The following is a 19,208-nucleotide window of genomic DNA, read 5'->3' as shown; positions in this document are numbered from 1 at the left end:
AAGCCATATGGCACGGAAGCTAGCACGAGTCAAGTCAAACTACTTCCGGTTAAAAATTAAACAACATTTGAATACAAGAATATTGTTTTTCTATACACGATACGTTATTCTATACGTTACCACGAATCAGTGTCAATATATCCGTATTCGAAGACAATTGTTTTTGTTTGTTTGTTTGTTAGTTTTGGTATTTGGCGCCTTAATATTTATGATAAATTAAAACTCGAAAAGTTACCGGATAGTTCCACGAGAGGGCGCCGTTGCGGTAAGTTTAACACCAAGGAGCGCCTGATTTTTAAAGAAGAAGAAGTTTGCCTCACTGGTTTGTCTGGTTTCGGGAAGTTCGAAACGACGTGGACGAAGTTGTGACTGAAGAAGTCGTTTATTTTACTACTTTGCAGGCCGAGATATCCAACAGGCAAGTCTATTATTTTTAAGTCACACAATCGTGTGCGCGTTTGTGCATCTACAAACAGTGGGGGTCGATCGTTGCAAAGAACTAAACTGTTTAGAGGAAGGCTGCCAGGCCTCACGAGCTAATCACCATGAATTACGGTAGGCCTCCGCCAGACGTTGATGGCATGACTTCCCTCAAAGTGGACAACTTAACGTACCGAACGTCGCCCGAAACCCTCAGAAGTGTTTTCGAGGATTATGGCCGGGTAGGGGATGTGTACATTCCCCGAGACCGCTACACAAAAGAAAGTAGGGGGTTCGCTTTTGTGCGGTTCCACGACAAACGCGACGCCGAGGATGCAATGGACGCCATGGACGGCGCGCTCCTGGATGGAAGGGAGTTGAGGGTCCAGATGGCCCGGTACGGAAGACCCCCAGATTCCCACTACGGTGGGGGACGGCGAGGAGGGCCGCCAAGGAGACACGGCGGAGGCGGTGGTGGTGGTGGCGGCGGCGGAGGCGGCGGCGGAGGCAGTGGACGCCGAAGCAGGAGGTAAGAATAACCGCGAAACTGCTAATCGGATAACTCCTCTTCAGATCAACGGACGCAGTCGGGTTGCCAGACTCCATTGAAGAACTTTTTTATTTAGGGTGGCCTTGTTCAGTTTGTCAAATCAGATTCCTCAAAGAACGAAATAAGTATGTTTGGGAATCAGCATGATCCGCTGTACAATTCGGCTCAGGTTAGACAACAAAAAAATCAAAAAAGATTATTTATTCAAGAGTTAACCTCTGAGGGCGAAATGTGTGCAATGAAGCTGCACCATCTCCACATTTTGCTGTTTATAAAAAACTTGTGGGTGGATAATTTAAATGATGATTAAGCCCAAAAATCTATAGCTGTACATCAGATGAACTCTGTCAGTTTTGTCATTTTTTAAGAACATTAATCCAAGACATTTTGAGTTTTTTTTAAATGGGTGCTACATAGGCTATTTTATCGGCTAATGCCAGGTAATCAAGGTAATCTTTTGCTTTATTATTTTATTGAAAACCCAAGGAAGCCCTGATAAAAATCTTTAGTAATTTCTAATGATTATTATGCAGGCCACTGTTGTCCTATTTTCAGTTTCAGCTGTTTCATATATTATAGTTGATAACCCAGCCCACTGATTGTACCCAGCTCTTCCCGCAGCCCGAGACGCAGACGACGCAGCAGATCCCGCAGCAGGAGCCGCTCTCGCTCCAGGAGTCGATCCCGCTACAGCAGATCCAGGTCCCGCTCCTACTCCCGTTCCAAGTCCCACTCTCCCAAGACCAAGAAGCCCAAGGCCAAGTCCAATTCTCGTTCCAGATCTAGATCCAGATCCCCGTCCAAATCCAAATCCAAATCCAAGTCCAGGTCCAGAAGCCACACCCCTGCCTCCAAAAGAGGCTCCAGGTCGAGATCTAAAAGCCAGCCCAAGTCAGCAGCAGAAAATGGAGGCGAAACCCCTTAGATCTCCCCGTGCTGGCAACAGGTGAGTTTTGATTAGATGCTGATGTCACACAGGCAGGAGCAGATTTTACTGTTAAAGTTTAGTTATCTTTTAAAAGATGTTAGCCTCGGGGTGGAGGGCAGTTTTGTTCAAATGTGGATAAAGCAGGTAAACTTATCCTCTGAAGCAGCCAATTCAGCTAGTTACTACTATGTTAGTTCTAGATTAGTTAGCTTTTCAAAATAACTTCATGCCCTTGTAAAAATATAACACAAGTTGTAGAACTTAAGCTTACATTTTCTATCAGAGTATACAAAGCTCATATTTTTCACTGAACACTTAAGTCTTTTTAAGTACAGTTCTGACGGTAAACAAATCTGGAATTCTCTCCTTCCCAAGCTGCGGCATCCTGTTTGCTAAAGCGGAGTTTGAGCTGAGCTGAGGCAGTATGAGCAGTTAGAAGGTGTGTGGTGAGCCGCCCACAGGCTGCCTGCTGCTGCTGCTGCTGGTGAGGGTTTCTGTGCAGCAGGGTGGAGGCTGTCAGTGTTGGGGTTTGGTGTTGAGGTACGTCTGTCTTTCCACCACTGGACAAAAAACTGTCCTCCTGGTTGCAGCTCCAGAACAGGTGCTGGAAGGGCGCTGAGGTTTGTCCAACTTTCCTCCCATGTCAGTCAGTTCCATCTTTTGCTAACTACACTCGTACCACATTTCCGTATGACAGAATGTATTGAGGCAGAGTGTAGTCCAGCAAAACTGAGCATTAAGGGAGATTCCAGTTTTTTTTTAACCTAGACCCTACTTTTACATATTTCTGGCCTAAAATTAACAATAGCTGCATAAAATATAGGAATTGCTTCAGCCTGCAGCCTGGAATCAGGCTGTAATTTTGGCAATGTAATCCTTTGGGGCAATTGTGACTGATCAATGTACATGCACTAAAAGGGCCTGTTTATACCACTGACAGGCTCAGATTAGTTTTTTAAGTGCCTGAAAACATTACAGAAAGGATTCCTTAAAAATGACCTATATCCTTTTTTTATCCACCAGACTCCATTGACAAAAACTGCAACTTTACCTTGCAGAAAATGCAAGTTGATGCTTTACCGCTGCTTTGATGGATGAGTTTGTTCTTGTGTGACTCAATACAGATCCAACAAAATATTTGCAGAACACACAATAATACAAACTAACTGATCAATGCAGCAGTAGACAGTAAGCTCCCATGTTTTGCCAATTACCTGGAAAACATCGATGTAAAAGCTGTGTCTGCTTTCATGAAACTCTAACCATAGGGATTCTTTCTGGGATGTTACCAGACACTTAGAATAACAATCTGTGCCTATGGGGGAAGAAAAAAAAAACAAGCATGTTTAGTGGACAAACATGCATAGGGGCATTTGCCCTCCAGGATTCTGTGCAGCCATTACAGCCTGTTTCACGGCTGCAGACTGAAGCAATCTGCAGGAGCAATTAAAAACGTTTCGTACCTTGTTTTGATCAATTTTTCTCCATAATGTCAGAAAGATGCATATCCCAAGATGATGCCTCTATGCATCTTCTTTGTACAAGCGTCCAAATCCAGTTTCTGTTAATTTGTTTCACATAAATACAAAAGGAACAAAGGAATGTGTTTTGTGAGGGTGTGGTAGAAACCTGTAATATCTTGTATAAACACCACACCCTGAAGAGACACATACATTATTAAATATATAAGCTGGTGCCAGAGAATTATTAGCTGAAAAATTTATTAAAGTTCACTTTTTTTTGGCATCTTGCAACTTTTATGTCAAGTGAAAAAAACACTTGGACAGGATTTAAGGAGCTGACAATGAAATGCACCGTCAGCTGAGGACCTGCGTTACATATCATTCCCTGCATCTCCCACCCCCTTATCATTTGCATCTCTACCTGTCGACTGTCTAATAAAAAATGCATAAAATGCACAAATAACACTAAAAAACAAAAGCAGGAAGGTATGCGTTTCATGATCATAATTGTTGATGGATGCAAAAAGTCCTCTGTGCTTACCTGTTAAGGATGTGAGATGATGGAGGATATACATGGACATTTAGGCTTTGCATTGGACATGATTGCCACATTACAATGTTACACTCAAGGATATTTCCTATTTTTCACCCAGTTTTTACATATTTGGGGGTCTAAATGGCGAATGAGTACAGAAATATTTGAAATTGCTTCTGTCAGTAGCCGTTCAGCAGGCTGTAATAGCTTTGGGTGCAAATGCAACATAAGTATGTTGGCATTTGCCCATCAATGGAAAAAGCAAGAAATTAAAGGGGGGGGTATTATGCGGTTTCACATTTTAAGACTCATAGAATTTTACAATGTTGGATGTCCAGACTAAACGTGGGTAAAGTTTCAAATCTGTAGGTAAAAGTATGTTGGAGTAATCCCCAGGTTTCAGACTGTGACGTCACGAAGTGCAGCCTGAGCTGGCCAATCAGAAGAAAGTGGGCTTGTAGGGGCGGGGTTTCTTACAGAGCTGACTGAGTTGTTTCTGGTAGAGGCTGTATGAGGGCCTCGACAGATAACCAGTGTGAGAAAAATGAGGGTTTTTTTTAACTAAATTATGCTAAGCTACTCCACAGGTATAACAGAGTGAAATATGAAGCTTGAAATTAGCAATCAATCTACTGGAGCAATTCCACAAGTTTTTGTTGCGTTTTAGTAATTTAGTCCCCAAAATATGTCAAATGTGCCAAAAAAATTCTTCTTTAAAATCCTTCCAGGTAAAATTCCTCTTGTCTACATAGTTTGATAAAAAAATGCTGCCAATCAAGCAGCTGATCAATATCCATCTGATTTTAAAAATGTCCGCAACCTTTTCTCTCAACAGCTTTCAGGCGAAGACTTCGGAAGTCCAAGACCCGGATTCCAACGCAAACGACAGTTTCCTGCTGTAAAAGGTTTTTATTTGTCTTCCATGCTTTGGTTTGCTTTCATTTCGCCCCAAAACAGCTTATTTTTTATTCATCAATGTGCTGTGTTTTTTAATTTCCTTTCCATTTTTAAAACTCTGGTTCAACGTGGAGCGGAATTTCAGTTCTGCCCTGCTTTTGTAATAACACAGGATAATGTACACGTTTTTAAGTCAGTACTGGTGGTGTCAGTCTCGACTTCTCTTTTAAGTTCTTCTCCCGATGGCCTGTATCAAGAAGCGAGCACATAGTCCAGCCTTCTTTTGGCTCTGTTAAAGCTCACATTAATCCTGTATAAACTGTGGAGTAAATTTGGTCACCAATTGGTTCAGTCAATGACAAGATCCTACAGTGATGTAGAAGTGGGGTTTTTTTGTGTCCCCAATGGTGATCAATCCTGGTGAGCTAGCTAAACTTTGTGATACCAAAAAGCCTGGCTTAAACCTGAAGTTAGCTGGATTAGACTTTAATCTCGCTTAGTGATACAGGCCCGACACATCAGGGCTTTTTTTCCTCATTTCCTTCTGTTTATTTCTTGTTGGGCATGAGATAAATAAACATCCAAAGTGATATAATCCAGTTAAACTTTGCTCATATTATCGTTTTCAAAGCAGTGAAAATAATCCAACTGAAATTACCCGTCAAACTCACCTGCTTCCTTTACGATCTTTGATTTCTGCGGCTCAGGGTGTCTTTTGTAAGACAGGACAGCAGATCATCTTACCTCTGTGATAAATGTGTTAACTGTAACGGCATATGACTACAATAAAGCATCAGAGACATCACAGATTTTCAGGCATCTTCTCAAATCATGTAATTTTAAAGGAAATTGTTAACTCAGCTCTGGACACAGTATTTTCTTTTTGTTAAAAGTTTTTGATCCTAATCCTGCTTGTATGTTTTCTTTGTGCACTAGGCGCAGTTGTGTAGCAGATGGGTATTGCTGGTTAGCTGTTAAGGTTGCGTGTTGCTCTGCTGAGTGCTTGGGTGTTTCCGGTATTCTCCAGAATGCTCCTGTGACTACCAGCCGTACGCTCGCTGCAGTCTCAACCCTCTGTACCATGAATGACAAATGTGACTTTCATTAAAGATTTTGGTGTTTTGTCTAAAAAGGACTCTGATTTTTTATTTTTGGTGTATACAGTTAAAGTAAAAACGTGGTTTGATAAATAAAGACACATCAGCTGAGTACAGTTTAACCATCCATCACATTAAATGTTGTGGAGTTTTTTGTTATTATGGTGTCTTTCAAGGGGATGAAGTGACAGTTGATCCACCATGTTGGTCGTGACAGAAATATCCAGCCATAAATGTAGCCTCAGATTTTCATGATGTTCAAAAAGTTTAATCTGAATTTAAATGATCCAGACTTTGAAATCACACTTAGACTACAAACTTTTCATGGTAACCAGATCTCTAAAAGGGGCGTCGGATCAGTTAGCAACACTAGCTATGTGATGAACAGGCAGTCAGTGTCGGGTCCCTTTCAGTGTTTTACTTAAAGAGGGGGTATTATGCCGTTTCACATTTTAAGTATAATTATACAATGTTGGACGTCCGTACTAAAAGTGGCTTCAAAAAGTGCAGCTTCAGCAGGATGCGGAGGGCTGGCCAAATCAGAAGAAAGCGGGGTTTCTGACTGAGTCGTTTCAGGCAGAGGCTGCATGTGGGTCTGCACAGAGCGCCAGTGTGAGGAAAATGAGCAGTTTTTTAAACTGTAAATTATGCTAAGCTACTCCACAGGTATCAGAGTGAAATATTAAGCTTAAAATTCGGATAATACCCCCCCTTTAAAGCTCCTTTAAGGAACTTTCAGTTTGTGTCGATTTTGGTGCCCCCCCCCCAGTGGACAAAGACGTTCCTCTTTGCTGATCTTGTAAGTTGTGTTTTGCCCTCTTCTATCATTTAAACATATTACTCTTCCAGTGATATGAATCCCTTTTTAGATTGGATTCAATCAGACGGCTGAAAGTAAATCAGATAACCACTGAGAAACTGAAGGACATAAGATCAATACAAAAGACACTGATAAATCTATGACGTTAACTGTCCCCAGCAGAACAAAGATTTTACTAATAAATACTCAAAATAAAGTCGAACTTTCCATATTTGTCCCAGGTTTAGGTAAAAATAATTCAGAGGTGAACTTTTCGATTTATTCTCAAAATGAAATGATATTTTTCAAACTCATTCTTTTTCCGATCCCTTTTTGCCTTGTGTTTTTTAACATATACCTGCTAAACTAATGACATTCCCATCAGCCTCAGCTGTACTTTACTGCTAACTGCTAGAAGCTCCTGAATCTCTTCATCTCTTCAATTTGCAGACATCTTTGCTCTTATCGTCTGGTAAATGATCCTGCTCATCCTGTATGTGCTCCTAGTTTCGCAGAATCGTGATATAAACATCATCACTCTGCCCACTCACTTACAGTCCTGAGCATTACCTGCTGCATTCACACATCAGATCACCCTGACTTCTTGTAGACATTTGACTAGAAGGTCAGCAGGAAAAAGTCCATATAAAGTCTGGGTGCAAAATTCAGCCCTTTGCGTTTACACATGCAGCCCACCAGGACAATGAGCCTCATTTACGAACAGTGCGTACGCACGAATCTGTGCTTGAACTGTGCGTACGTACGTTTGACGCACAAATCTGGGATTCATCAATTTGTTCTTACCTAAATTTCTTCGTACTCTGCGAACAAATTTAGAACTCCCTCAGACCATGCGTGCGCACAAATGATGAAAGAAATGTCCTAGGAAATGTTAACACACATCCTTTTAACTAAATGCATACTATATTAAAACTTCATTTATTGAAAAAAAAAAAAAAAAAGGCTTTAATAGACAATAATTGAATTTACTAATGTATGGACCAAACATAAATGCCGTGTCATCCTCATAATTTATTGTCATATCATTAAAATCTAAATTTATAGCAGTTGAGTTAGTTTATTAAGTTTACAATAGAGTAGACCATATGAAAATGTTCATATTGAAATGTAACACTTTTTTTTACAATTGTTTCTATTTCGGCTGATGTGAAATGTTTCTTTTTTCCTTTTGAGGCCATCTTTCACGTTCTTTCAGCTTCTCCGTAACACCGCTCTCTTCATGCGGCACCAATAGAGGCGTGGCAGTATGCTGATTGGAGATCGCGGACACGCGCCTGTCAATTTAGAATGGTTCTGATTTACTAACATACGCACGGTGGTGAGAACAAAATTGGCCGGTACGCACGTGTCATAAATCCGACAGTGATTTTGCGCAAGTACTTATTTTTTGCGGAGAGTAAGAACATTTCTGCGCAGATATTAGTGAATGAGGCCCAATGTCTGGAAATTTTCGGGCATGCAGTGCATGTGTAAAGGGGGATTAAGACTGTGTGTATGCCAACTAACTTGAAGTGTTAAACCCAAAGCAGCACTGTGCTTTCATAAAGCCTCACACAGCTGCTAGCATGGCTTTGCTATATTTAGTGTCATTGTGTGTCAGACCAGTACAGCAACAGACAGACACTGCCAAACAAAATGAAGGAAAGATTTTTATTGTAGGTTGGCAAAATACATAACATTGGCAACCTTATATTCATTGCACCATTATCCAAGCTTTCCATTACATTTCTTCTTTGGAGAGAAGAAGAAAGTATAGAAGTATACACAGTTAAATTAGTGGTTTAAGGAAAATAAAATTGGCCTATTATTCAAAACAAGAATGAATAGATATTGGCCTATCAAACACACACACACCCCTCAGCCTGAAAAGCATTATTAGATCAATCTACTTAACACTAAAGATTCAAACCCTGTGGATTACAGCTTAAACATACTATCACGTTAGATGACACAGAAAACACTCCACATTGGATATAAAACTGCATCTAGTTGAATTAATTAGTTAACTTTCTTATAAAACATATTTATACAGTGAACTTTTTTTTGTTTCAAAAGTAAAAGACAAAATATATCCCAAGTGAAGTGTCCATTTAGTTTCCAATGATCCCGGTCCCATTAATGAGATGTATGCTAGAGGTATATAACTCTCCATATCACACTTTTGTTGTTTATTTTTCTAATTCTTTTTTCTTTCTTTCTACACTTTGTCTTTCACTCAACTTTTCAAATATTCGTTCAGACTTGAGGAGGCTTTCATGTACGTTTCCCTGTGCGAAACCCAATTGTTACGACACTACGAGTGCAGGGTTAAACTGGCATCTAAGGCGAGCTCAGAGAAACTTCTTCTGCAGCAGATAAATATGAAGACAAACCGGGCAAATATTATTCTGAACAAGAACTTTTCTGTACAAACAAATGTAACAATGGTTTTCCATTTGGAGCATTATTGGTTTTCACCTCAGTTTGTATGGCTTGTTCACTTGCATCAACTTCCCCAGATCAGGGCACAAACCCCATTACTTGCTGCATTTGCAACTGCACCAATCACACCTATCTCTACAGCTTCTTTCAAAAGTTCCATTGGAGATGATTTGATAATTCTCCGATCTACTAAGACCATAAAGCACACTCCAGCAATAGCCCCTTTAAGGCAGGCCTTCATTAATATTTTTCCTCCTTCAGCTTCTTTTCTTGCTTTTCTTCTATGATTTTCTTTCTTGGGGACTCCCTCCCCTTCTGGGGCCAATTCACCGTTGCTTCCTCCATTTCTGTGCACAATGCCGTTGATCTTCTTTAGTAGCTCAGTAACTTGAGGTAAATCTGCATCTCCGTTGTCAAAAACATGATATCCTCCACAACATTCCCTGATGAAGTCACGCAGAGCTGGATCTGCGCCGATTAATTCCTCAATGGAACGGCCTTCCTTCTTCAGATCATCTCCTCGAGTGAACAGGGCCATGGTGTAATGCGCTGCCTCTTTGCCAAAGCTACTCTGGATTATTTTTACACTTTGCTGCTCGGGCTCTGTGAACCTGCCAGGCTGGAGCACAACCAGGAACACAACAGGGCCAGGTGAAGCAAGCAGCATGCACTGTTTGATCTTCTCCACCACCGTCTCTGGGCTTTCTTCATCAGAGGAATCAGATGTTGTGCTTCCAAATAGACCAGGAGTATCAACGACAGCCAGATTCTGTCCCTCCAACTCTATTTTTTCTATCTGGCACTCCTGCGTCACAGAGGAATTAGTTATGAATGACCTGAAAGCCTTTCTCCCCAGGATGGTGTTTCCTGTTGCACTCTTTCCAACCTTAGTCTTCCCAATCATCACAATCTGGAGCTCTGGGTCTTTTGTCACTGAAACCCAAACATGGATCATATTTATATATAAATATGTAAATATATCAGTCAGGACATATTCTGCCTTAATAATGGATGCTTTTTCTCTTGCAAATAAAATTTAGCCATTGAAGATTGTGTGGCTATCTGGTGGTAACAGCAGCATGCTACATAGCATAGCGTGCTAATTAACTTAGCATGTTTTTAGGTTGTTGTAGGGGACTAGCATGCTGCTAGCTGATGGTGTAAGCTGGGCATGCAGTATGCAAAAGTGAATCCTTTGTTTTCTGCTATGTTGTGTTAGCTGAGTGATATGACAAGCATGCTGTAGATATTTTAGCTAGCATGTTGGCAATAACACAAAAAAGTCCTTTTTCGTGTTGTCATGGTAGCAACTTGCCTGTCACACTGCTAGCGTAAGCATGTAAGAGTTGGTACAGAGGTTGCACCTGTTCCCCCCTATCTGGTGTAGCCCAAGGGTCCATCCTAGGCCCAGCTTTATTTTCATTGGAAATGCTTCGACTGGGTTATGTATTTTGAAAATTCACTATCCCTTATTACTACTACGCTGATGACACAAAGCTGTACTTCCCCATAAAAAGAAGTGAAACACAATCTTTGGTCTCACTTATTTGAATTGTTGGTTGGACAAACTTTTCTCCATCTCAGTGAGAGTATTAGACATAGCTTTTTATGTAAGGGACCCAGAAAGTGAACTAATGGTAAAGCTTATTCTCTTTGGCCTCTGTCTACCTTAAAATTGTACTTTTTTTTTTTTTAAATTATTAACATTAGCTTTTTCTACATTAGAGTGATTAGCGATAATAAAACTTTTTTTCTTTTAGAGACTTTTAGTATGTTGTACATGCTTTTATTACAATCATTATCATGTTTTTCTTCAATAACATTTTAAAACCTTAAATGATGTTAAATGGTGTGTAACACAGAATAGACTTATTAGATTTTGGTCTCCTGTTAGCTTCTCTAATGACTTATTTTGGTATATTAGTAAACAACAGGACAAATCACTTCTGTTTTAGCTCTTCTCACTACAAGAGACTGTAACTGCTCACTGTTTGGCAGCACCCAGACCTACACATTGTTAGAAACAGGCTAGATTAGATTTCTCTTCAAGGAGGATCCATCAGGTCACATGCTTTAAAACTTTCCACAGGTCAAAGTGAATATCACCATTATATTGTACCATTACTTTCACACCAGGAAGCCATTTTTTAAGTAATGAATGGACAGAATTTGTCTCAATTAAGGTCTGATGGGGTTTTTTATATTCATAAAGTGAAAGTTTGGGAACCCACAGCAAAAATATATTGCTATTATAAGTATTATTTATAGAAGGAGGAAAAACCTGCTCCTGCACCTAACAAGGAGTCGGCACCTTACTTCATAATACATTTCTAATAAGCAAACGGGGAAAAACAAAAATAATTGTGGAGACAATTAGAAATAAGGATATTCCAAATTTAACCCCCCAAACTGTCAGTATTGACCATAAATAACACCATTCTCCACACTGTCAGACATTGTTGATCATAAACACAACAGCAAAAACATCATATGTAACAGCCGCACATGGAAATAAAAGTATGATAAAAGAAAAGAATGTGAAGAAAGTATAATAACTATATTAAATAAACTTACGGGGCTGAACGTTTTCCTGGGCCATAATTGTCTTGCAGCTGATCTGTGATGTCCTGCTCGAGTCAATGTTTAGTTTTTGAATTGTTTCACTTTCATGCCAATTATATTCTAAGACAATTGCTGTTCCCTCCCCTCAATCACACGCATCTGACAGGTTGAAAGACTGGAAAGTGCAGAAAGAGCAATGCGTCTCCTCTCATTCATTAATTCACTACAACCAATCTCATTGTATTGTTTTTTGTTTGGTAGAAATAATTACAAAATCATAGTACATTAAATGGGATAACACCTTGATCATTCTTGTAAAATTATTCAAATTATTATTGGTGCAATAACATGTTAGCAACATTTGTATGTTGCAACTGGTGCATTTACCTTAACTTGTTTTGATGACTTATCCTCTTGTGTAGTTTAATGCTAAAAATCTGCATATTTTATGTGCTTATCACATATTTTGTAAGTGAAATCCTTAAAATAAATAACTTAAGCTTGGAAATAATTATAAGTTCTTCAAAATTAGAGGTGTTTGGATTGATACATAAGGATTTAATACTATAAATAAGTCTATCAGTAATAACCTGTGCTGTACTTGGATACATTTTGCCACTAGTGTCAAGTGTAAAAAAACACTTTCTGAACATAACATATTACAAGTAAAAATGTTATTCAATATTAGAGAAAGGAAATGTTTCATATATGGTAATTTTCCTGTTTCAAAGAAGAAACTACATTGACGAGATGACATCACCTTTCCAGTAAAGTGTAGAAATAATAAGGCGTGGCTGCCGACGACGTTCTATCTGTACGTCAGCGACGCAGTGACGTTTATTTCGGGGCGGGGCTATAAAGCCTTGTTTTTCAGTCTTACGGGCTCGACAAACTCCATTTTGTGAAGACTGCTGAAGCTGAGCGTCGTTCCCGTGAAAAGGCAAAACCCAGAATCGACACAAAAAGTCAAAGTTAGCCGACGAACCGCTCGCTAACCAAGTTATCATCCGAAAGGAAAGCAAATCTTATCGTATGTCCGGTATCCAGAACCTCCATACTTTTGGTAAGTCGTTATTTTACTGAAACTAAACCTAGACAAGGTGGGGGGAAGGGCGAGATTTTGCGAAGCTGCTGTTAAGCGTCTAATTTACGCAGTTTGATTTACTTAATATTTGTTTGAGTGGATTAAAATGATGGTTCAATGTTTTGATCAATTTTATGTTACAATTTAAAGTCAAATCAAGTTGGTTTTGTCATGTTGCTCGCCTAGCAGGCCTTTGCTAATGGTTGAACGGCCGCCATTAGGCCTGAATCTAGCTACTAATCAGTTAGCTTATTCTTTTCAACGGATCTGAGAAGGAATTCGCGTTACTGCTTGAAATGAGCTGTAGCGGTTTCACTTCTTTATTCAAGCTATGGCATATAATGCTAAAACGAAAGTTGCCATGTCATGACTGCTGTTGTTTCCTTAGCATTTTTTTTGGATGGCTAAAGGGTACTGCTAAGCTAACTAACGCTGCCCTAAGCTGTTAAGCTGTATATTTAGCTCGTGCGCCTGCGCAGTTCTTTATCTGAAATATGACTCCACCAAAGAGATCTGCCAGATGGACATCAAGGGGCAGATGAAGAGTTTAGATAGTAGTGTTGTCTTTTAAAGCCATTTTAAGACCGGTTTAAAACGCACACTTTTAAGATTAGTTTAGATAATCTGGGAAAACTAAATATTGTTGTAGTTCTTTTTAAAGCCCTCTGTTATTTAGATTGTTATCGTTTTTAATGTTCTTTTGCCTTCTACCACTCTCTCCCTCCAGACCCCTTTGCTGATGCAAGTAAGGGTGATGACCGCCTCCCAGCCGGGACAGACGATTACATCCACATAAGAATCCAACAGCGGAACGGCAGGAAGACCCTCACCACTGTTCAGGGCATTGCCGCTCACTATGACAAGAAGAAGCTAGTCAAGGCCTTCAAGAAGGTACTAGCCCTGGGTGGGGTCTGGCACTTAAAATGGTTTATTTCTAGTATGATTTAAACCAACATAATCTGCCCCCTTAAACAAATAATGCATGTACCCTTGTTTTGATTTGTTTTTTACCCTGCTTACACCGACTCATTGTCCTTTGTTTCACCCCAACAGAAGTTTGCGTGCAATGGTACAGTGATTGAGCACCCAGAGTATGGTGAAGTGATTCAGCTTCAGGGTGACCAGCGTAAGAATATCTGCCAATTCATCATGGAGGTATGTCTATAGGAAACAATCCTGTTTTTCTGCTATGGGTACCATTTCTGGCTCAAGAGTTGAGCCACAGATTGGAGGTTAGAGGCTGTCCTAATTGATCTCCTTTTTTCTTTGTAGGTTGACCTGGCCAAGGAGGAGCAGCTCAAAGTCCACGGCTTCTAGAAGCTAGCAGCCCCCTCCCCCTTCTCTCCTGGAAGGCCATTAAACGCCCCCTTCCCCCTCTCCCATCCTTCTCTCCTATGTGCTGCTGTTGCTCTTCCTGTCCCCCCTCGCAGCCCCACCAGCTCCTATTAGCTAACACGTGAATTACCTCTGACAAACATGGGACTCTTTGACACCATCACCCCCCTACAACACCAGGGGGCAGGCTCGCTCTCACAAAGACACACCACTGCAGCTCCACACAACATCAGGGATGAGTGGTGATGACCCCCCCACACACACTTCCTCCTTCCTTTCCCCCCTGTTAATTTCCTTTTTTTTAAATTTTTCTTTTTAGGTTCTTGTGCCACATTAAGGAGGCACCGTTTTGTGTAACTTTTTTGTTTTGTACTTAAAGGTGTTTAAATAAAATGAGTGTCCATATGTTGGAGTGGTGTCATATGGGATTGGGTGGGGGTTGGGTGTGAACAAAAGGTCAGACTTTATACCAGTGTTTGTGAATGAAGTGGGTGAATTTGGAGGAATAAATGCTGCAGGTGGAAGGAGGGGAAGTATGCTTTTTGTTAAGGGAGTTTGCCAACTTGAGTGACTTCCCTCTTTTCAGCCTCTTCAATAACCCACATTGCATTTTTTTCATGCCCAGCTGCCTGCTTAGGTTACAGAGCAGTGATCGTGTAAAGTAAATACCATCTCCACCATCCTGTCCAGCAAACTGTGCTTTCGCTCTTATTTAATGGCACATTTTTCTATTTTTTTTTTTTTCCTTCTGCCAATTCAAGTATTAAAACTAAATGGACGTTCAGAGGTGGTCTTACTTTAGTCAAAGTGAGGCCTGTAATGCGGCCTGTGGTTATGGACACTTGAATCTTTAATTTACAGTACTGTAATGCAATAATTTATAAATGTCAATTAAGATGGAGTGATGCTAAAGTAATACAGTAACAATCAAAGCCATGGCCAGGTCATACTGTGCTCCTGTGACTGAAGGTGGTGGAGAGCAAGCCTGTTTTAAAAAAAAATACATATTTGGTTCAATAAAATTTCTGTAGTTGATAAGCATGTCCTGTTTTTTTGTACTTGAGTGGGTGGTTTTACTTAAGTTCGCAGACACTCAATAATGGGCATTACACTGCTGGGTGTAGATGACATGTACAGACGGGGCTGAGTACCTTTTGTCCAATTTTCTGCACCCAAGAAGGAATACATTTACACTAGTACTGTTGATACAAATGTACGCTCAATTGTGCACCTTGCCTGACTTAATCTTCATACAATGAATCATGTTTAATATATTGGCAAGACTATGTGGTAGTATGGTTACATGTCTTCTGCATCAAATGTTTATAGTCCCCTGCAGATAGGCACAAGCAAAAATAATGAACTAATGAACCTACAAACTAAAATGATAAACATGCCTATAATGATGTCTTTAAAAAATACCTCCATCGAACTTGAAATATTGTTGAGCGTTTTATAATAGTTCTCATTAAGAAATGCCGTTTTTTGTGTTAAACAAAATAACACCCGTTTAAGCAGAAGGATTTTTTCCCCCCATTCGCCCTTCCGTGCATGTATTTTGTCCCTTCTCGGTACCATTCTATCACCATAGCAACGAAAGCAGCTACCGCCAGAGCGTATCCCGTTTGTTTACAGCTGCATGCGGCTGTTTTTGGTCTTTTTCTATAATTAACAATAAAACAGAAAAACGTGACCTTACAATAAATATACCAACGGCTTTATTTATTAAGTACGCATTTATGAAAGTGGAGGACTCTACATTACGGTAAGGTGGTAGCAGTGTGGTAAAATAAAAAGTAAAATCTCCGCTAACGTTCAATTCGTGTACGTTATTCTTTGTTCAGTTAAAAGAACTTGGGGGAATGCTTCAAATGTATTTCATTTTCTTTACTTCTTACATGTTATCAAGCGACTATTAGCGCAGGTCCATTCCTCACCAACAGCTACAGTACTTATACTTGAGTCAGTTTCAATGCTCATAGCTAACAGCTAGCTTGTACGCTTACCTAGTTAGTTAACAGCATGTTTTTGTTTATTGATAGTTTTACCTTTTTTTAAAAGTGTTTTTTTAGAGTCTATAAGTCGGAGATATTAAACCAAACCAAAAGTTATGCTTATTGAAGTGTTTATCGTATTTGAAAATATGTAAAGCAGTTTTGGAAACTTGTATATCGCTGTTTAAAAAGTCAATACAACATTTCAGGTAAAGGTCCTGCATTCACATTTGACTCAGGTAGATGTACTTCTACTTCTCAAAAGTAGAAGTTCTGAGTCTTAGAAAGTTATGTAATATATCATATTTGATTATAAACACATGTTAACCAGCATTTTAGTGTTGTAACTGGTGAATATAGAGCTTATTTAAATTGATGGTAATGAATGAACTCATTATACCTTTTGTATTAAAACGGAATCACTATATGTAACTAGTAACTAAAGCTGGGAAATAAATGTAAAATAAAAAGTACTATATGGTAGCACAAATTAGAGATGCAAATTGTACTGAATGACAGTACTTGATTAAATTGCTTAACATGTAACCTGATGTATAATTTGCTGTGATGCATGGAACATAGGAAAATGTAAGTGTCAGGTTTTAACAGTTTGTTTTTCCTCTCAGAATTCCCCGAGACGTGAGCCTCCTTGTGACAGTAAAAGATGTCCTCTCAGGAAGACACAATGCAGGTAAAGAAGAATACTTTAAGCTTTTATCTGGATACGTTTTATGAGATATCTCCTTTCCTCCTTTCTGTCAGATACAGTCATGTATTTCACCTGTTCCTCAGGTGTTGCCTATTTGGGGGCTCGCCATCCCTCTCCCAGCTGTGCTGATGATCACTGTGAGTCTTTATATGATCATCCTGGGCGTTGGGCTGTGGATCCGATACTGCCTCAAGGTTAGTGCGTCTTGCCTCGTCACTAAGGCCTTTCTCTTCACTACAGTTTGTAAAATAAATGAAATGTGTTGTTTAGTAGAACTTAAAAACAAAAAAAGGCAAACATCCCGCATGTCGGTGTGTTTAACAGCAGAACAGCTTCTTGTGTTGGTCTGAAGCAGACATTCACAGATATGGAAACTTCCATATCTGTGGTGATTGTTTTAGTTACGTCTCCTCTCGCCGTTCCTCCTCTACTCTGCTGATCCGGAACAGATCGTCTGCAGGAGCCGTATTTGTCAACAGAGCTGTCAATCATCATTTTGACAGCATCAAATAACTGATTAAAAATAAACTTGTCAGAAAAATGAACACTTGGACGTAAATCAGCATGATAAGAACTAACTTTAATGACAGAAACCACGTTTGAGAAACATTTATTTGACGTGAATTTTGATTTCATAGTTTGACTCATGTCCCATCTGTTAACATGGAGGAGGCGGGCTTTAGGACCTATACTGCAGCTAGTCAGCAGGGGACGATAGAGATGGTTTGGCTTCACTTTTAGGGAGCTGTCATGTCGTCCATCTTTGTCTATGGTTCGTCTTCTTTTTCGAAAAATAAAATGTTATTTGGTCAGAATCATTATACAGATGCTATCATCATAAAACATTTTACACAAAGTAACTTTGAGGATTCTTAATATATCAGTAATCTTGAAATACTGTCTTTAAATTATATTAAACCCCAAACATATTGTACTTCATCTATAGCATCTTTTTTAAATCAGTGTTTTCTATCAGTTCCAAGTGCATAAAAGTGTGTTTTTACAAAGTAATTTAATTCACCCTAATGTCTAACATTCAACACATACAATCCCGAAGAAACACAAGACACTAAGTAATAAGCAATGTTATTCCCTCTTGGAAAACAATACATTTGACATTACGCTGTTGTGGTGAAATGTTTCTACCTTTTACCTGATTCAGGGCACATTTCCTTCTTCAATATTAAGTTGTCACTTGTGATGACAGTGTGGCAGTCAGTATTATGTTTTTAGTGATCAGCCTGCTGCACATTCTATGTTTGCATACAGGCACTTAACATCTATTCAGAACGTGTGATGCTCATTTTACTTCCCTCTCTCCCCAAAGGACCGCTGTTCTTGCGACTGTGGTGATTGCTGTCCGAACCTTTCTGTCTCTGAGCAGTGCTTCAGACTGGCAGAGATGTGTAACTTTAAGCCACCGGACATGATGTCATGTTGGAGAGAATGTCCCTCTTGTCTCTCTGTAAGTAACATTAAACATAAACACATCCTGTCCTCTTTACATCTCTGCTGACCATCTCCCAAAGCACAGCATCAGATCCATTTTCAGCCTGCTGTAAAGATCAGCACAGAAGACATTCAGCATTAAATAACACAGCAGCAGCATAAAGGAATCCAGCAACCTCATATACAGACAGAGATAGAAAAGGTCTGATTATGTAGACGTCTACCTGCTGACTTCATATTCTAGTTCATATTAATGAACTCTGGCTATGTTCCCCACAGTGTCCACAGTGTCCACAGTGGGACTGTCCTGACTGCAGCTGTCAGCCTCCTGAGTGCGACTCCTGCAACTGTCTCTGCTTCGAGATCAGGATCAAGTAGAAGGAGAGGACGCAGGTGCACGCATGCCATCATAAGCTGAGTGACTTTTTAAACCGTCAGCCTTTAAGTGTTTTCAGTGGAGAGTGATAAAGAATGATTTGCAACAAAGGCCCCGAGTCAGACTTAAACCCAACTGTCTTATGAGTTGTTATTAACATGGATTCTTCTCTTGGACTTTTACCTCTGAAGAGGACTGAAAAAGACTCCCTTACTGCCATCAGACGGCTTCCTTCTTTGCAGGCTGAATTCAATTTTCTCTTTTCATTCACATCTGTAAATGTTTACTTTTTCAGACCAAACTAGTCGGAGTGGCTGATATGATTGAAATCCACAACCGTAGTGTGTAGCGTCGTTATGTACCACGTTATCAACATATATTGTGATAGGACACCTTTAAAAGGTTAATTGAGTTATTTGTTGATATAACCCGACAGGAGATGTCTTTTGTTGGCCTCAAACTCATGGGACGACAGTGTGACCACAAAACAGCTCTCCTTACTGACTTGCTTAGGATTGCCTACGGTCAGCTGATACATGAGGAGACATTAAAACTTACATTACTCTCC

General features: G+C 39.8%; 3 protein-coding genes across 4 annotated transcripts; 2 read left to right on the top strand and 1 right to left on the bottom strand.

Moving 5' to 3' along the window:
- The first annotated feature begins 325 nt into the window (after positions 1-325).
- srsf2b (serine and arginine rich splicing factor 2b) lies at positions 326-5,925 on the top strand. Of its 2 annotated transcripts, none has more exons than XM_069676220.1 (3): positions 326-949; positions 1,592-1,916; positions 4,732-5,925. In XM_069676220.1, the coding sequence occupies exons 1-2, from the start codon at positions 546-548 to the stop codon at positions 1,893-1,895; spliced, it is 708 nt and encodes a 235-aa protein (XP_069532321.1). In that variant the 5' UTR covers positions 326-545; the 3' UTR covers positions 1,896-1,916; positions 4,732-5,925. The 2 variants fall into 2 exon arrangements, with proteins under 2 accessions (XP_069532321.1, XP_069532320.1); XM_069676219.1 differs by having other exon boundaries at positions 1,580-1,916.
- A 2,461-nt stretch (positions 5,926-8,386) lies between these two features.
- Positions 8,387-11,766, bottom strand: LOC138604341 (GTPase IMAP family member 7-like). Its single transcript, XM_069676255.1, has 2 exons — positions 11,706-11,766; positions 8,387-10,064 (listed from the first exon to the last, which is right to left on the bottom strand). The coding sequence occupies exons 1-2, from the start codon at positions 11,728-11,730 to the stop codon at positions 9,196-9,198; spliced, it is 894 nt and encodes a 297-aa protein (XP_069532356.1). The 5' UTR covers positions 11,731-11,766; the 3' UTR covers positions 8,387-9,195.
- An 814-nt stretch (positions 11,767-12,580) lies between these two features.
- On the top strand, positions 12,581-14,517 carry eif1 (eukaryotic translation initiation factor 1). The gene is made up of 4 exons (XM_069676189.1): positions 12,581-12,756; positions 13,505-13,668; positions 13,831-13,932; positions 14,050-14,517. Exons 1-4 carry the CDS (start codon positions 12,726-12,728, stop codon positions 14,092-14,094), a joined length of 342 nt encoding a protein of 113 aa, XP_069532290.1. The 5' UTR covers positions 12,581-12,725; the 3' UTR covers positions 14,095-14,517.
- The last annotated feature ends 4,691 nt before the right edge of the window (positions 14,518-19,208 follow it).

This window comes from Semicossyphus pulcher, unplaced genomic scaffold (assembly GCF_022749685.1).
Source record: "Semicossyphus pulcher isolate SPU_LCO1_2020_fin unplaced genomic scaffold, fSemPul1.0.p SCAF_25, whole genome shotgun sequence".
NCBI lineage: Eukaryota > Metazoa > Chordata > Actinopteri > Labriformes > Labridae > Semicossyphus > Semicossyphus pulcher.
This window is presented reverse-complemented; position numbering and strand designations above follow the sequence as displayed.